At 39.1% G+C, this 12996-nt stretch overlaps 1 protein-coding gene across 5 annotated transcripts in view; it reads left to right on the plus strand.

Moving 5' to 3' along the window:
- Positions 1–3434, plus strand: part of LOC118685947 (glycerol-3-phosphate acyltransferase 3-like) — a 21543-nt gene extending 18109 nt beyond the window's left edge. For all 5 annotated transcript variants that reach the window (XM_036381750.2, XM_036381753.2, XM_036381754.2 and 2 more), the window contains 5 exons: positions 372–427; positions 772–857; positions 1505–1633; positions 2045–2124; positions 2566–3434. In XM_036381750.2, coding sequence (XP_036237643.1) covers positions 372–427; positions 772–857; positions 1505–1633; positions 2045–2124; positions 2566–2680 — 466 coding nt within the window. In that variant the 3' untranslated portion in view covers positions 2681–3434. The remainder of the gene's footprint in view (positions 1–371; positions 428–771; positions 858–1504; positions 1634–2044; positions 2125–2565) is intronic.
- The last annotated feature ends 9562 nt before the right edge of the window (positions 3435–12996 follow it).

The following is a 12996-nucleotide window of genomic DNA, read 5'->3' on the forward strand; positions in this document are numbered from 1 at the left end:
AGATACATGTAAAGCTGATGTTGGAAACCTAGAAAGCATGAAAACTAGAAATTTGGAATATATTTCAGTCTAAAAAAAGTTTGACTGCATTCATGGCTGGAATCTGGGAAGTTATTTTCACATGCTTCAAGAACCACCATTCTCTGGTTAAAATGGAACTTCATACAGCTTTGTAGAAAATCTACTTTTTTAATTCAAGAGATACTGAGATAAAAGCCTGAAACCAGAACATATTCCAGATAAGGCAACTGACTGGGTGAAAGGCAATTGGGCAAGAGCTTTTCTTGTCCTATGTGAGAGGTAATGAATGTTTAGAATCTTGGACAAAACAAATATGAAGTATACATTGAAATTTTATTTTCTCTCCACAGAATTAGAGAACACATTGCAAATAAGGCCAAGTTACCCATTTTAATTTTCCCAGAAGGTAAGAAGCAGCTGTATTGATTTTTTTACTCTTCTCACTTCTTGCCCTTGAGTGCAGTTTATTATATCTAGTCTTTAGAACTGTGGTTGTTTTTAGTTTGTAGAATTAATTCGTTCTTATGAGATATTAAAGGTCAGGTTCTAGTATTTTACAACAGTTTTATGACAGTTTATTAGCTTTAGCATATAAGAGAATGAAGACATACAAGGCTATGGGATTATGTTCCAGAACTAAAGCTTACTTTCTTCTTTAAGAACCAAGTCTCCTTAAGACAGTTTAGGATTAATTTCCTGATACTTTTCTCAGAGTGGATTAAGCCCTTCATCTATTTTAATTCTGACCAGGCACCTGCATTAACAACACATCGGTAATGATGTTTAAGAAGGGAAGCTTTGAGGTAGGAGGAACCATCCATCCAGTAGCAATCAAGGTACTGTAACTGCACTTTTCTGAACATGGAAGGATTGGTTGCAAATGCTTCTCATGTCAGGGAAGCTGTTCATGTGTAAGCCTTGAAAAGGGATATGTTTGGTGTGCATAAAGTACTGAATAAGCCCTGAGAGACAGAAACTTGTGGTTTTAAGCAGTATGGGAAACATGTAATTTCTGTCCTGGCTCTTACATGCTCTGAGGATAAGGGCAGTTTTCTTGGCACTTTCAAGTCTTTCTGAGTAGCTTTAGCCAGGTCACTCTAGATCTGGAAATATTAGTTACTTGTTCTGGCACTATAATGTTACCTGTTCTTATGGAAGTTCTTAAAACTGGTGTGAGCATTGTCAAGGAAACCTTTGTAGTTGGCATATATGTAGATGACAAGTTTTTACGTTTTGAATAAATCTTTTGCTATAGTTGTGTTGCAGGTCTGTTACGGTTTGACGTCATGCATTGCTTGTAAATGCTAACTGTTAGAAACTTGTAATAAATTTTGGAACTTTACTCTGAATTTACTGATGCCTTCAGGAGGTGTAATTAGATTTGCCTGTGATTTAATAAGTTGAATTGTGACTTTGTGGCAAAAAAAAAAAAAAGCCCTTTATGTGATTTAAACCAAGGCAGTTTATTCTTCTTGTCTTCCAGTATGACCCCCGCTTTGGAGATGCCTTCTGGAACAGCACAAAGCATTCCATGATGACCTATGCTTTTAATGTGTTAACCAGCTGGGCTATTGTCTGCAATGTGTGGTACCTGCCACCGATGGTCAAAGAGGTTCTTACACTTTTGTATGTTTTGAAAGTGCTTGTGAAATGCTGTCTGGAAGGAGGTCTGCATTACTACACAAAGTGCTCTGAATCCTTATTGATAACTTAATGGACAGAGGCTAGGAAGCAACACTACATTACAAGTCCTGGATTTATCTAGGATGCATTCCCTGCTCTGGCCAGACCTGGGACTTCAGGCTGTGTGTTGTTTGAGGCTGTCCCAGAAACCAGAAAGCCTCCCATGTAGTTCTTTTCCACACCAAATAGTGGCAAAACACAATCAGCTGGAACTGCTTACATTTGGCTCATGAGTCAGGCATAAATCCTACTGCCTGCTGTCTGACAAAACCTGTCTTTTTAAGTGAGGCACAGAGAACATGTCTCTTGTAAAGCAATTAATGCTTTTTTTTTTTTTCAGGAAGAAGAAGATGCTGTTCACTTTGCTGACAGAGTCAAGGCTGTCATTGCTGCTCAGGCAGGAATGTCTGTGCTTCCTTGGTAAGAAGCAACACCTCTAGAATTGTTTTTAAAGGTGCTCTGTATTCTGAAATATTAGCATGGAATCCTTTAAAACCTGCTTTTTTACACTGTAGTCCACCGCCCTTACTGACTCTGATTCAGAAAATGTTACTTTATTACTTGAACAATTACATTAGAATAATTAGAATAATATAGTAGATAGAGAGAAACAGAGCTGACAGGTGGATCTAGACAGCAGGCAGTATTAGGTGAAAATTAATTACTTGTCTGTTAAATGCTGGGTTAAAAGAAGGGCATTGTGGTGTTGTAAATCTTGGCAGTATAAATCACTTAGCATTGTCTTACAGATGTCAACATTAAGAGTGCAAACTGCTTTGACTACATAGTCTAAATATAGTAATGTTTTTCTGCCTTGACCCTGAAGTGAGTTTAAGGCTGTTTCTTTTCTGTATCTTTCAGGGATGGAGGACTGAAAAGGAAAAAGGTCAAAGAGTCTTTCAAGGAAGAGCAACAGAAAAAATATTGCCAGATAGTAATAGAAAATGGATCTGTGGGAAACGGAAATGTTTGTTAAATGCTATTTATTTTATCTCATTTTTCCATGACTTATCACTACCAGAAAATAGACTGGCTTTATATTAAGCCCAACATGTTTTCCTTCTGTTCCCATAAGATATTTTGCATGTGACCCAGCAGGGAAACAATAAAGAAATATCCTTATTTAAAGTGAAGTACTATAATTTTATAAATAGGAAAACATAAAATATGCTAATAAAGTTCTCCCTGATGCTGAGAAGAATCTACAGTAAAATTAATTATGCTCATTAAAGTATGACTTTAAAATATTTGCAATACCTTGAGGACTTAAATGGTTACTTATAATAAATCACTTCTGTACTGCTAGACTCTCTCAGTGACTAAGACTAGCAATACTCCTGTAAGCCACAGTCACCATGTTGCTCTAGAGATAGATCTCCTGATGTCAAAAGACATGAAGCATTTCACCAAAATATGTTTTCTGAATTACATGTTGGAGAGGAAGTGTTGTATGTCAGAGGGAAAAAGCAGATGCTGACTTTCTCCTCCATGTCACAAGACCAGGGATGGCATTGTAGAATATTTTCTGTTATGACAAAGAGCAGAACTGTGTCCAGGGCATCATGTACTGATGCCTGGGCATGTGAAGCTGAGGTAAATTAATCACAGCCAAGGATACAAATGTAATAGAAAATATCCTGTGTTTTTAAATCATATCTTGTGGTTTTGTTAGATCCCTTTTTGAGTCTGTTTGTATGCATTACACAAATTAAAGAAAGCCTATGATGTGACATCCAGTGTCCTCTGCTGTTGTTATTTCTACATAGCTACTTGCTTGTGTTACCACTGGATGTGAAGGCTGAGGATTTGGCCTCTGACAAGCGCACCCTCCAGGAATAGAGCAAGTGCACTTAAAGAGTATGCAGTGGGAATATTTCTGTCTCCTATAGCATTTATTGGTATAAAATATTTGCTCTCCTAGTAAGTAGCTCTCATATCAAAGGATCAGTCTTCTTTAACCATCTGAATGTCCCTAATGAAACACACAAATAGCTCCTGTTTTGGCCAAGGTGCTCTAAAGACAGACCTTGGTAAGAACAGTTAATAATGTTTACATGACAGCAGCCCATTGGCTGAAGTCTCAGAAAAGACAGAGGATCAGTGTAGGTGAGCACAAATACATCCTACAGATACACAGATACACAGATACAACTCTACCTAGCCCTAGAGAGCCTAGAAAAACAATCTCCCATGGAGGGGCTAACAGTAGCACAGAACTGAGCTCTCCTCTTCTCTGGCCAGGCCTGGCATTGCTACAGGTGTGTGAATTTCTTTGGTGGATCAGTCAATCTAAGTGTTGGTGTCATGGGTAAGCAGTAGGAGAATCTGCCCTTTTGCACAGCTTTTAGCCACACAGGCTAAAAGGAAAGCCACCAGGCAGTAAGGAAAATTGCCTCAGGCTCTCCTGATTTGAAACAGGTCTACCTACTCCCAACTATAGTAAGATGTGCTTCCATGGCTCTTTAAGCTGTTGATTTATTTTCTAGGTATAAAAATATGAAGAAATGTGATTGAAAATCCTGATAACTCTCAAATGTTTGAGAGTTATCAAATGTCTCAAACAGTCTGTGTGACTGATTTCTGAGAGTTGCTAACAGAAACTGCAGTAAGAGAAGTGTTGAGAGCATTCTTCCTGCACTTCTCTGTACTTTCATTGTTCTCAGAGGTAAAATTGGAGACTGAATAGGCAAAAAGAGGGGCCAGACACAGGAAAATATGGGGAGATAAAAAATAACTGCTGGAAGAGAAATTTTCTGCTTCTGTTAGAAAGTAGGAGATTGATATGCCTTTTTTTCCTGTCCTGCAACACTTCTCCAGCTCATCAAGAGGAGCTTGGAATGTGTGATCCTCATTATGGTTATGACTCCAAGTTGTGTAAAAGTAAAGCTCAGACCTCTGTATGTATGAGTATTATGTAACATTTGTGAGAGGATGGTGGGATTGTCAGTATTTTCTCAGTCATTTTTTGGCTGTCTTAGCAAAGCAAGCTGAAAACTCTGTGAAGTGGGTACTTACATATAGAATGGGGAAATAAAACCAAGTGATGAACCCAAGAACTTGCCAATTACAAGTGGAGTGTACTTTGTTACCCGCTGGTAAAAATGCCAGTCTGACTTGAAATTGAGACTACTTTGTCTTGCCCTGCTTTGAGTAAGTGTTTCTGATTTTTGGTGCTATTTTCTCTACTTACATTCCACCTCCTCCTTTCTTTTCTCTTGAAATGCAAATGAAATACAGAATATATCAGCAGAGGCCTTGGCAACTGCTTTTACCTGAAATTGTATATTGCCGTTAGACTGCTAAGGTTATGGAGGAATTGGTTATTATCCAAAAGGTCTCCACAGATAAGTATGTTTTCCTCCTCTACTAGGAGGGCATGGTGACAGTAAAAAAGAACATGTTCTTATGACAACAACATGAGTGGGAAGCTGACAAACAGCTTATTTTTCACAATCAAGGATCTTGCACTTGTGTTACTCCTCTTATCTTTCACTGGTCTTGCAGGAACCAGGTTTCTAAACTATTAGAGTGTAGGAATGTGCCCCCTGTTGATAGAATGAACAAATGCTCCTTTGTCTCCTTAAAAAGGAAAAAAAGCCCAGAAGTTTCTCTCCTCCATTTGGTAAAAGACACCTCATAGGACCTTGAGGACTTCACCTCAAAGCTAAGGATACCCAATTGGACAGAAGCCAAAAGGTCCCACCTGAGCAATTCACTAGAAAAAGAAGAGAGCAAAGGAAGTCATCGCTTTTGTGGGGTGTTTATACCAGGAGCAAGAGCCTCTTGGACATGGTCGGTTTTTCTCTGTAAAGAGCTTTGTTATTTTGCCTTTTATTAAAACTTTTCTGTTTCCAACACTACCTCAGAAGCCATTCTTCTGCTTTTATGCCATCTGAGGTAGCTGGGCTATCTCAGGTGTGATGTTTCTGGGAGAGCACATAAGACCTGGCTAGAGGAAATACTATATCATTAGAGCTCCTCTTTTTTACCATGTACCTTTGCAGGATGAAATGCAGCATGGTCTTGTGCTCATTTGTGGGAAATGATAGGCTAAACTGGAAGCAAGTGGAGTATTTGGGTGGACCAGGAAATTAATGCTCAAAACAAAACCAAATCAAAGAAAAAAAACCAAAAAGCTCTGTCCTGGCTCTGGGCAAATTTTGGAGAGAACCCCCAGAGGGGCTCCTCTAGGAAAGCAGATTCAATTGGCCCTTCTCCCCAACCAGTCTGGGAGAAAATACCTCCTTGGAGAAAAGTGGAAAAAACCTGTTTATTAAATAATAAAACCCCTTGCTGCTCCAAAAGAGATGATCAACTGAGAAAGTCCCCTCCCCGGATTGCAGTTCAGCTCACTCAGTCTCTTATCAGTCCCTCCAGTGCTGGAAATGTCGTGGCCCAGGCCTGGCCCGGTGGGTCACAGGTGTGAGCTGCCAGTGCTCTTCTGGGTGCTCAGTCCAGAGCAGGTTTGAACACGTCCAAAGAAAAAGGAAAAAAAAAATCCCACAGTCCAGGGAACTTCTTTGCCTCAGCTAGCTAACTAAAAGCAAAGGAGAGCAACCTCCTGCTGTCTGTCTATCTGCAGACAACACAGTCCAGGAGCAGGAATGTGGAGGAGTGAGTGCAGTGTCTGAAAACAAACTGCTGCTGCTTCTCTCCCCACTTCACTCTCTGGAACAAGCCTTAAAGGTGCAAAACTTATTATTCAGCATAAGCAGAACGTGACAATTGGAGATAAAAGCATCATACAGTCAACCTAGGACAAACCCTGTCAGTGTAAGTAATGTTTTCTCTTGTTATATTTTTAATGTATTTATTATCTGATAGCTGTGCAAACAACATAGATGAGATGTATCATCATCTTGGACAAGCCTGTGAACACTGTCTTCCTCCAGAGCACAGATTTCCTCTACTGTTTACCATTTAATATATTTAACCTTAACCAAGGAGCCTTGTTCTTTTAATTGACTGGATGACCTAATCCCCAAATTAAATATGATACAGCTAATAAGTGCAGGGAAGACCTACATCCTAGGTAGCCTGGTTTTTAATTTGGTGCTGCTAGCTGGTACCTCTGTATGAAGCACGTGAGGGATGTTAACTGTTGCTGTGGCACTAATACATCAGGAAACTGAAACAAACCACAGTAGTCCAGGGTGCATTCATCCCAAACTTGAGCTGCCTAAGGAAATGAGCCATGAGTTGAAAATAAATGTAGGTTGGAATGAGTGAATAAAATAACTCTCTCCTGCTATGTGGGTGGGGTAGAGAACAAAAATAGCTGCTGCTTCTAATTCTTGAAGATATCACTGTCTTAACAGCTGTGTGGATAGAAAACCAGATCTATTTTAAAAAGTTCTCCTTTAGTGAAACTTGGGCAGTGTGCTCATTTTTATAATGATTGTTCCTGTAACATACCTGCAAAACTGATTAGTGTAGCTCAAATCCTTTTTTCCCTTGGCTCCAAATGTCTTTTTCTACTGCTGTCTTACATTTGGGAACGTTTAAATGCTCATCTCTGACTTTTCCCGTCGGCTGGCTGTTCAAGGTGCATGGCTGAGCGTTAGAGGAGATATGCAACGGGGGCCACCTGGTGGCGTCCAGTCATTGGCAGCAAACTGCCTCGCACAGCCGGCTCTCCCATTTCCAGGAAACCACGAAAACGTAGAAATAACGTTGCGTACTCTGAACACTGCATTTTCAAACACTGATAGTGGTTTACTACCCGCAAAACTTGTGCTTGCTTGAAGTTTCAGCAGCCTTTGCTGTGTGAGGTTTCTCCAGACCATCTCTTCCATGTCACAAACCAAAATCAGAACTGCTTCTTTCCTTTAGCTCATTCAAAATCAGGTAGGGGTCTAACCCCTGAGCTTTTTTTTTTTTTTTTTTTTTTGTATTTTAACACTCTGTAGAGGTGACAAACCTGGGATGTTCCTGGATGCAGTACAACATTTGCATTTGCTGGGATGAGTTTCTTCAGCACCTTGATGCTGTTTGATCTTGATCTGAGGCTGGGGATACTTTCAGAATAAGTTTTCAGGATAATGAGGATGTTCAGAACTTGTTTTCTACCAGCATGCATTTCCTTGTGCTGTTGAGAGAACTACAAACTAGTTAGTGCCAAATTTAATAACAGTTTCAAACTCTTCCATGTGCAGCTTGCCGTGAACAAAACCAAGAAAAGCAGCCTGGGCAGCTCCTCACTCTAAAGAACAAATTTTGGTTACACATGCAGTCTGAGGCTTGGTTTCAAGCTGACCAATGGAGGTTGGTCACAGATGAGACTTCTGGGGTTTATGGCCTCTTTGTGGGATTTGCTTTTGGAAATGTTCCTTCTGAGGTGTTGTTCAGACTCTTTTGAGCAGGTTTCCCAGCCGTGGCACACATTGTGGAGATGACCTGTGAGGAGTTCACAGGTTCATTTGGTGTTTGAAAAGGAGGCTTGGAAGTTAGAGGACATCCAGCACACAGAGGCCTTCCTGATTCTTTGTTTTTTTATTGTTTCATTGCACAGACAGGCAGCATCTTAGCTCTGTAGCCATTTCTCCTCTCCCCTCCTCTTCTATTTATTATTCTATTTAAGGATGGCTCCTCAATTAGTGTACCAGACTCCTCTGTGAGCAGAGTTCATTGTGATCAATTGTCATCAAGGCTCACGTTTAGTACATCCAATCAATGCTATTCTATATAATGGCTGTGGTATTGACGGATTTCTAATTTTACAGTATGTTGAGCCCTGTTGAACTCTTTTAATATGATAATTGCTTTACTGATCAGTAGCCATGATTTGTGTGCAGTTGTGGATTATTGATATCAGTTGATGTCCCCTAGTATTTCTATTTGACAATATGAAAAATGCGTGTGATGAAAGACGTGTAATATCTAAACTGTGGCTATTAATTAGAGTATAATTGGGGAAAATACTATATCCTTGCATATCAAACTTTTAAAAAGTAGGTTATTAAATAATTTGAAAAGGCATATTTCTTTTTATAAGGGATAGCTACTAATAACTATCTTTTAAGTTTATACAGACATCTGTTAAACAGCCTTTTTCGTAAGCATTCATTAGTTCATACATAAAATACTGCATTTATCAATTATATAATTGATTTTTTTTTCCTAAAATGCTCATCATATGGTGGCTATGGACAGCTTCCTTTTCTCATATAATTTATGACTTTTAATAAGATGTATATACATGCATTCAATGAAATAATAATTGAAGTTTGTTACACTTCAAATAACCACTCTGTCCAGTGTTTTATTAATATAATTTTCTGAAATCCACCTAAAAGGGATTAGAAGGATTAACATTCTTGTTAGATTTGAGCTGAGGCTGATTTTTATCCAGATGCTGTCTTAAAACATTTGGGCTTTTAAGTTATTCTTTGCACGTTGCAGTATCTGTGTGACACAGGATCTGGCGGTTGCATCGAGCCCAAGGATTATACTGCGCAGCAGCCCTAGGAAGTGGCACCCCTGTGTGTGTGTCTGAGCTGCCATGAGGACTACAGCCTCATTAATGCTTCTTTGGGAACTGCAAGCTATAATATCACTCAAGGAAAAAAAAAAAAAAAACAAACAAGAAAGCAAACAAACCAAGATGTAAAGATAATTTACTGCCTATCAGCATGTTTTGTCCTTCCTTAAAATCCTGCTGTGAATGGAAAAAATTTCTTTTTAAGAGGTTAATTTTATTGCTGTGGAAGTTTTGGTCATTAAGGAGATCATGGAGTTCTGGACTAATACTTCCATGTTTTTTTCATTCACTGTTTCCTCTCTCCCAGTGCAGTGGAAATCCAGGCTGCCAGGTCATGCTCAACAGCCAAAGGAGGTACCATCCTTGTGACCTGCTCCTTGTTTGTATTGGTGTCACAAATTCTATCATGTCTGCTGGGTCAGTTGGTTTTAATTGAGTTGGATTGATTAATTCCTAGAAATCTAAATTTCTAAACTATGGAAATTAAATTATTTGAGGTGGGGCACGCCTGGGTACTGTGTTCATGAAGCACACAGTGCTTATAAGCCCTTGCTGTTGCTGGAGACAACACAGAAGGCTGCAGCTCCATCAGTGCACATTGCCAGGCTCAAAGGCTGTGTGGAAGCCAAACTACTTCTATTTATTTTCAGTGTAATAAGAATTGGAAGTTCATGACAGCAGACAGTAAAATTCCACTTAGGATACAAAGTGAAGCTGAAAACATCTGACTCCTTTTATAAAAGGTATCAATTTTTACAGTGAGTTATAGCAAATACAGTGGTAGAGAGAAAGCATGCCCTGCCTGCAGCCAGAAGACAGACGAGAGAGTGCAGAATTCCCCCGAGTGGTTTGCTGGCTACCTGCCATTCCTCAACAGCACAAGATAAAAACAAGCACTGGGATAACCACCCTGACCCTATTTACTTGCAGTAAAAAACTGATATTTACATGAGATGAAACTGTTTGATATTCTGAAGCTGCCCAGCTCCAGCGACAAGAGACAAATGAAATGCTACTTTTTATTAGATCTGACCTACCAGAAGCCAGTAACACATGTAATAACTTAGCAAAGGGAGTCTGAGACTGTCTCATAAAGTACAGGCTCTCTTCCCAGGTTGGTTAACAATATTTAGCCCATCTTGGAAAACAAGTTTGTAGCCATGTTCCATACCACCAAAACTTGAGAGGTGTTCATAATTAGGGGGGATAAAATAAGTGTGGCCAAACAAACAAACAACAACAACCAAAAAAACAAAACAAAACAAAACAAAAAAACAACAAAAAATTCAGAAAAGCATTGAGATAAGACTGATCCTTTTCCTCTGTCTTTGATTCAATCCAATCCCCATTAAAAGCATGTGTTACATCAGAGAGTCATGTTTATTTGGACAATAAACATACTTTTGCTACAGACATAAAAATACACTATTGCTAGTATTAATAGGACAAAAATTAAGAATCTCAGAAACTTCTCACAAAGTTAAAGGAAAAAAACCAACAAAAATTTTTCCATCCATTTGGAGCACCTGATTTAGGTAAACTTGAAGCATATCACTTCAACCACAACTTTTTTGGTATGCACTGTACTAGGTCAAATAAATTGAAAAATAAGGATATATGAAAATGTTTTCTTCCAAGTATAGCAACACTGGTATATTCTCATGGGATATATATATTCTCATGGGTTTCTTTTTGAAAAATACTCCATTAGAAACATGACTAACTGTAGCCTTTCTACATGAAATAGGCCTTGAAAAAATTAAAGCATGGAAAATTTTTAAAACTGGCACTTTTTCTGTGTCTTCAATGTATATCATACTGTTTTACCCATACTGAAAGTATGGTCTTAGTGCTTGAACAAAAAATAATCCCTTCTCTCTTAGGAAAACAGGCTTACTAGTAAAAGTGAGGCAGAGAAATTTTATGCCCTCACAGATTACAGTGCAAACAAATAAAATGTAATGATGTAATCAATTTGAAATGAAATTGTCAGTAGATAAGTGATCAGCAGTTTTTAACAGCTTTATCTTTAAAAGGCAAAGGCCACTTAGTAAAGAGAGCAAGTAGGTTTGTTGCTTTTTTAAAATAAGTCAACAGTTTTTGCAGTTAACAGCCAACTATTCTTCAATGGGAGTGCAAGATTTGTGCAAAGGCCAAACTTCAGCATGGTTATGACAGGACTTTGGTAGCAGCACTGTCATCAGGAGGCGACTGGATGAGCAGGCATGTTTCCTTCCTGCTGTCCCAGGCGGAGAAGGTCGTTTTTCAAGCAACTCAATAACAGAATTGATTTTTTTTTCTTCCCATTTAACATTAATGATTTTGTGAATTATTCATGCAAGCATGGAGGGGAAGCCTGAATGCAATAAATAAGAGTACGTGCTTATGTGCGAGTCTCGCCCGTCTTGGTCTGTTTAGCTCACACAGGATGGCTGCCTGTGCCTAAAACTGCCTCCTGTCATGATACATTTTCACAGTGTTTTTCCCCACTGTTGCATAGTGAGAGCAGGGGTCAACCCAGCCACCTTCCCCTGCTCTTAAAACACAAATGTTGGTACAGACTGCTCCCTTCCTACTCTTTGTTTACGGAGCCTGAGGACAGTGCCAGCAGGTCCAATAGCCAGGCTATTGCAGCAAAAAAAAGCAATGCCTTAATTCCATGTGATGAATATTACAAGGAGAGGTCTCCAGAATCTTCTTTTGTTTCTCCAGATACACTGATGGATTCCAGCCTTCTGAGACTCAGGAATTTGCCACATGCCATCAAATTTGACATATGGTGTGCCATTTCACTAAAGCAGAGGTTAACAAGCACATAGACTAAGTCAAACTATTTTCAGTTTTCAAGGTTTGTTTTCTCAACAAACCCACAAGGCAATACTTTGCCTTGCACAGGATTATCTGTATTGCAATTCCTGCTTCAGATGGCAATATTAGATGCCATTGGTTGCTGTCTAAATAAAGGTACTGAAATGTCAGGGAGATACAAAACTGTATGACCCATTACTGTGAACTGTACTGTTTTCTTCAGGATCTAGACAACATCTACTGTTGCTGCTTGGGCTACATCTGTCCTGTGGATGAAGCATTTTGTTCCTTAACACCAGATGAAAACAAACTAACCAAGACTTTGGCCTCTGTCATTTGCACCCCAGATGAAAATTCACAAGCAAGTACTAAAAAACCTATATCACTTTCTGCTTGGGAAGCAACAGACAAAATACAAAATTAAAATATCTTACCCATGTGTATGTTACAAATATCAGTCAGTCTGGAAAGTAATATTCTTTTGATTTGTTTCTGTTCCGGGCTTTGGGCACTTTTAATTGACTTGAATCCACACATCTTTGTAATATTTAAAAAGCACTTGTAGTGCAGATAGTAAGAATTCTTTATTATCCTGTGTATGGCACTGACAGGTATGGCCTTGATCCTTATTGGGCCTTTTGGGCATGATCATACCTAAACACTTAGAATAATGAAGACATTGAAGTGCTGTTTGGCAATGTCAGATCTAGCTGGACAATTGTGGTTGTTGTGTCTAGAGGCTTCACCACGGATCATCCTGCTTCTGCCTCAGAGAAATTATTTAACCAGATGAGGCAAAGAGTAGGAGGAGAGACACCAGGGCCAAAAATAGGAGCCAGAAAGCAATGCCCTTGTCCACATGACTCTTCTGGAACTCTCCTTGGACTCCAGTTCAGGTTTTTCATTGAATCCTAAGCACTTGGCTCTCAGATATATTTCTGATCGCTCAAATGTGGAGAGGCACACCAAACATCCCATTTCTGTTGAAGCAGTTATGAAAGATG

Source organism: Molothrus ater, chromosome 4, assembly GCF_012460135.2.
Source record: "Molothrus ater isolate BHLD 08-10-18 breed brown headed cowbird chromosome 4, BPBGC_Mater_1.1, whole genome shotgun sequence".
NCBI lineage: Eukaryota > Metazoa > Chordata > Aves > Passeriformes > Icteridae > Molothrus > Molothrus ater.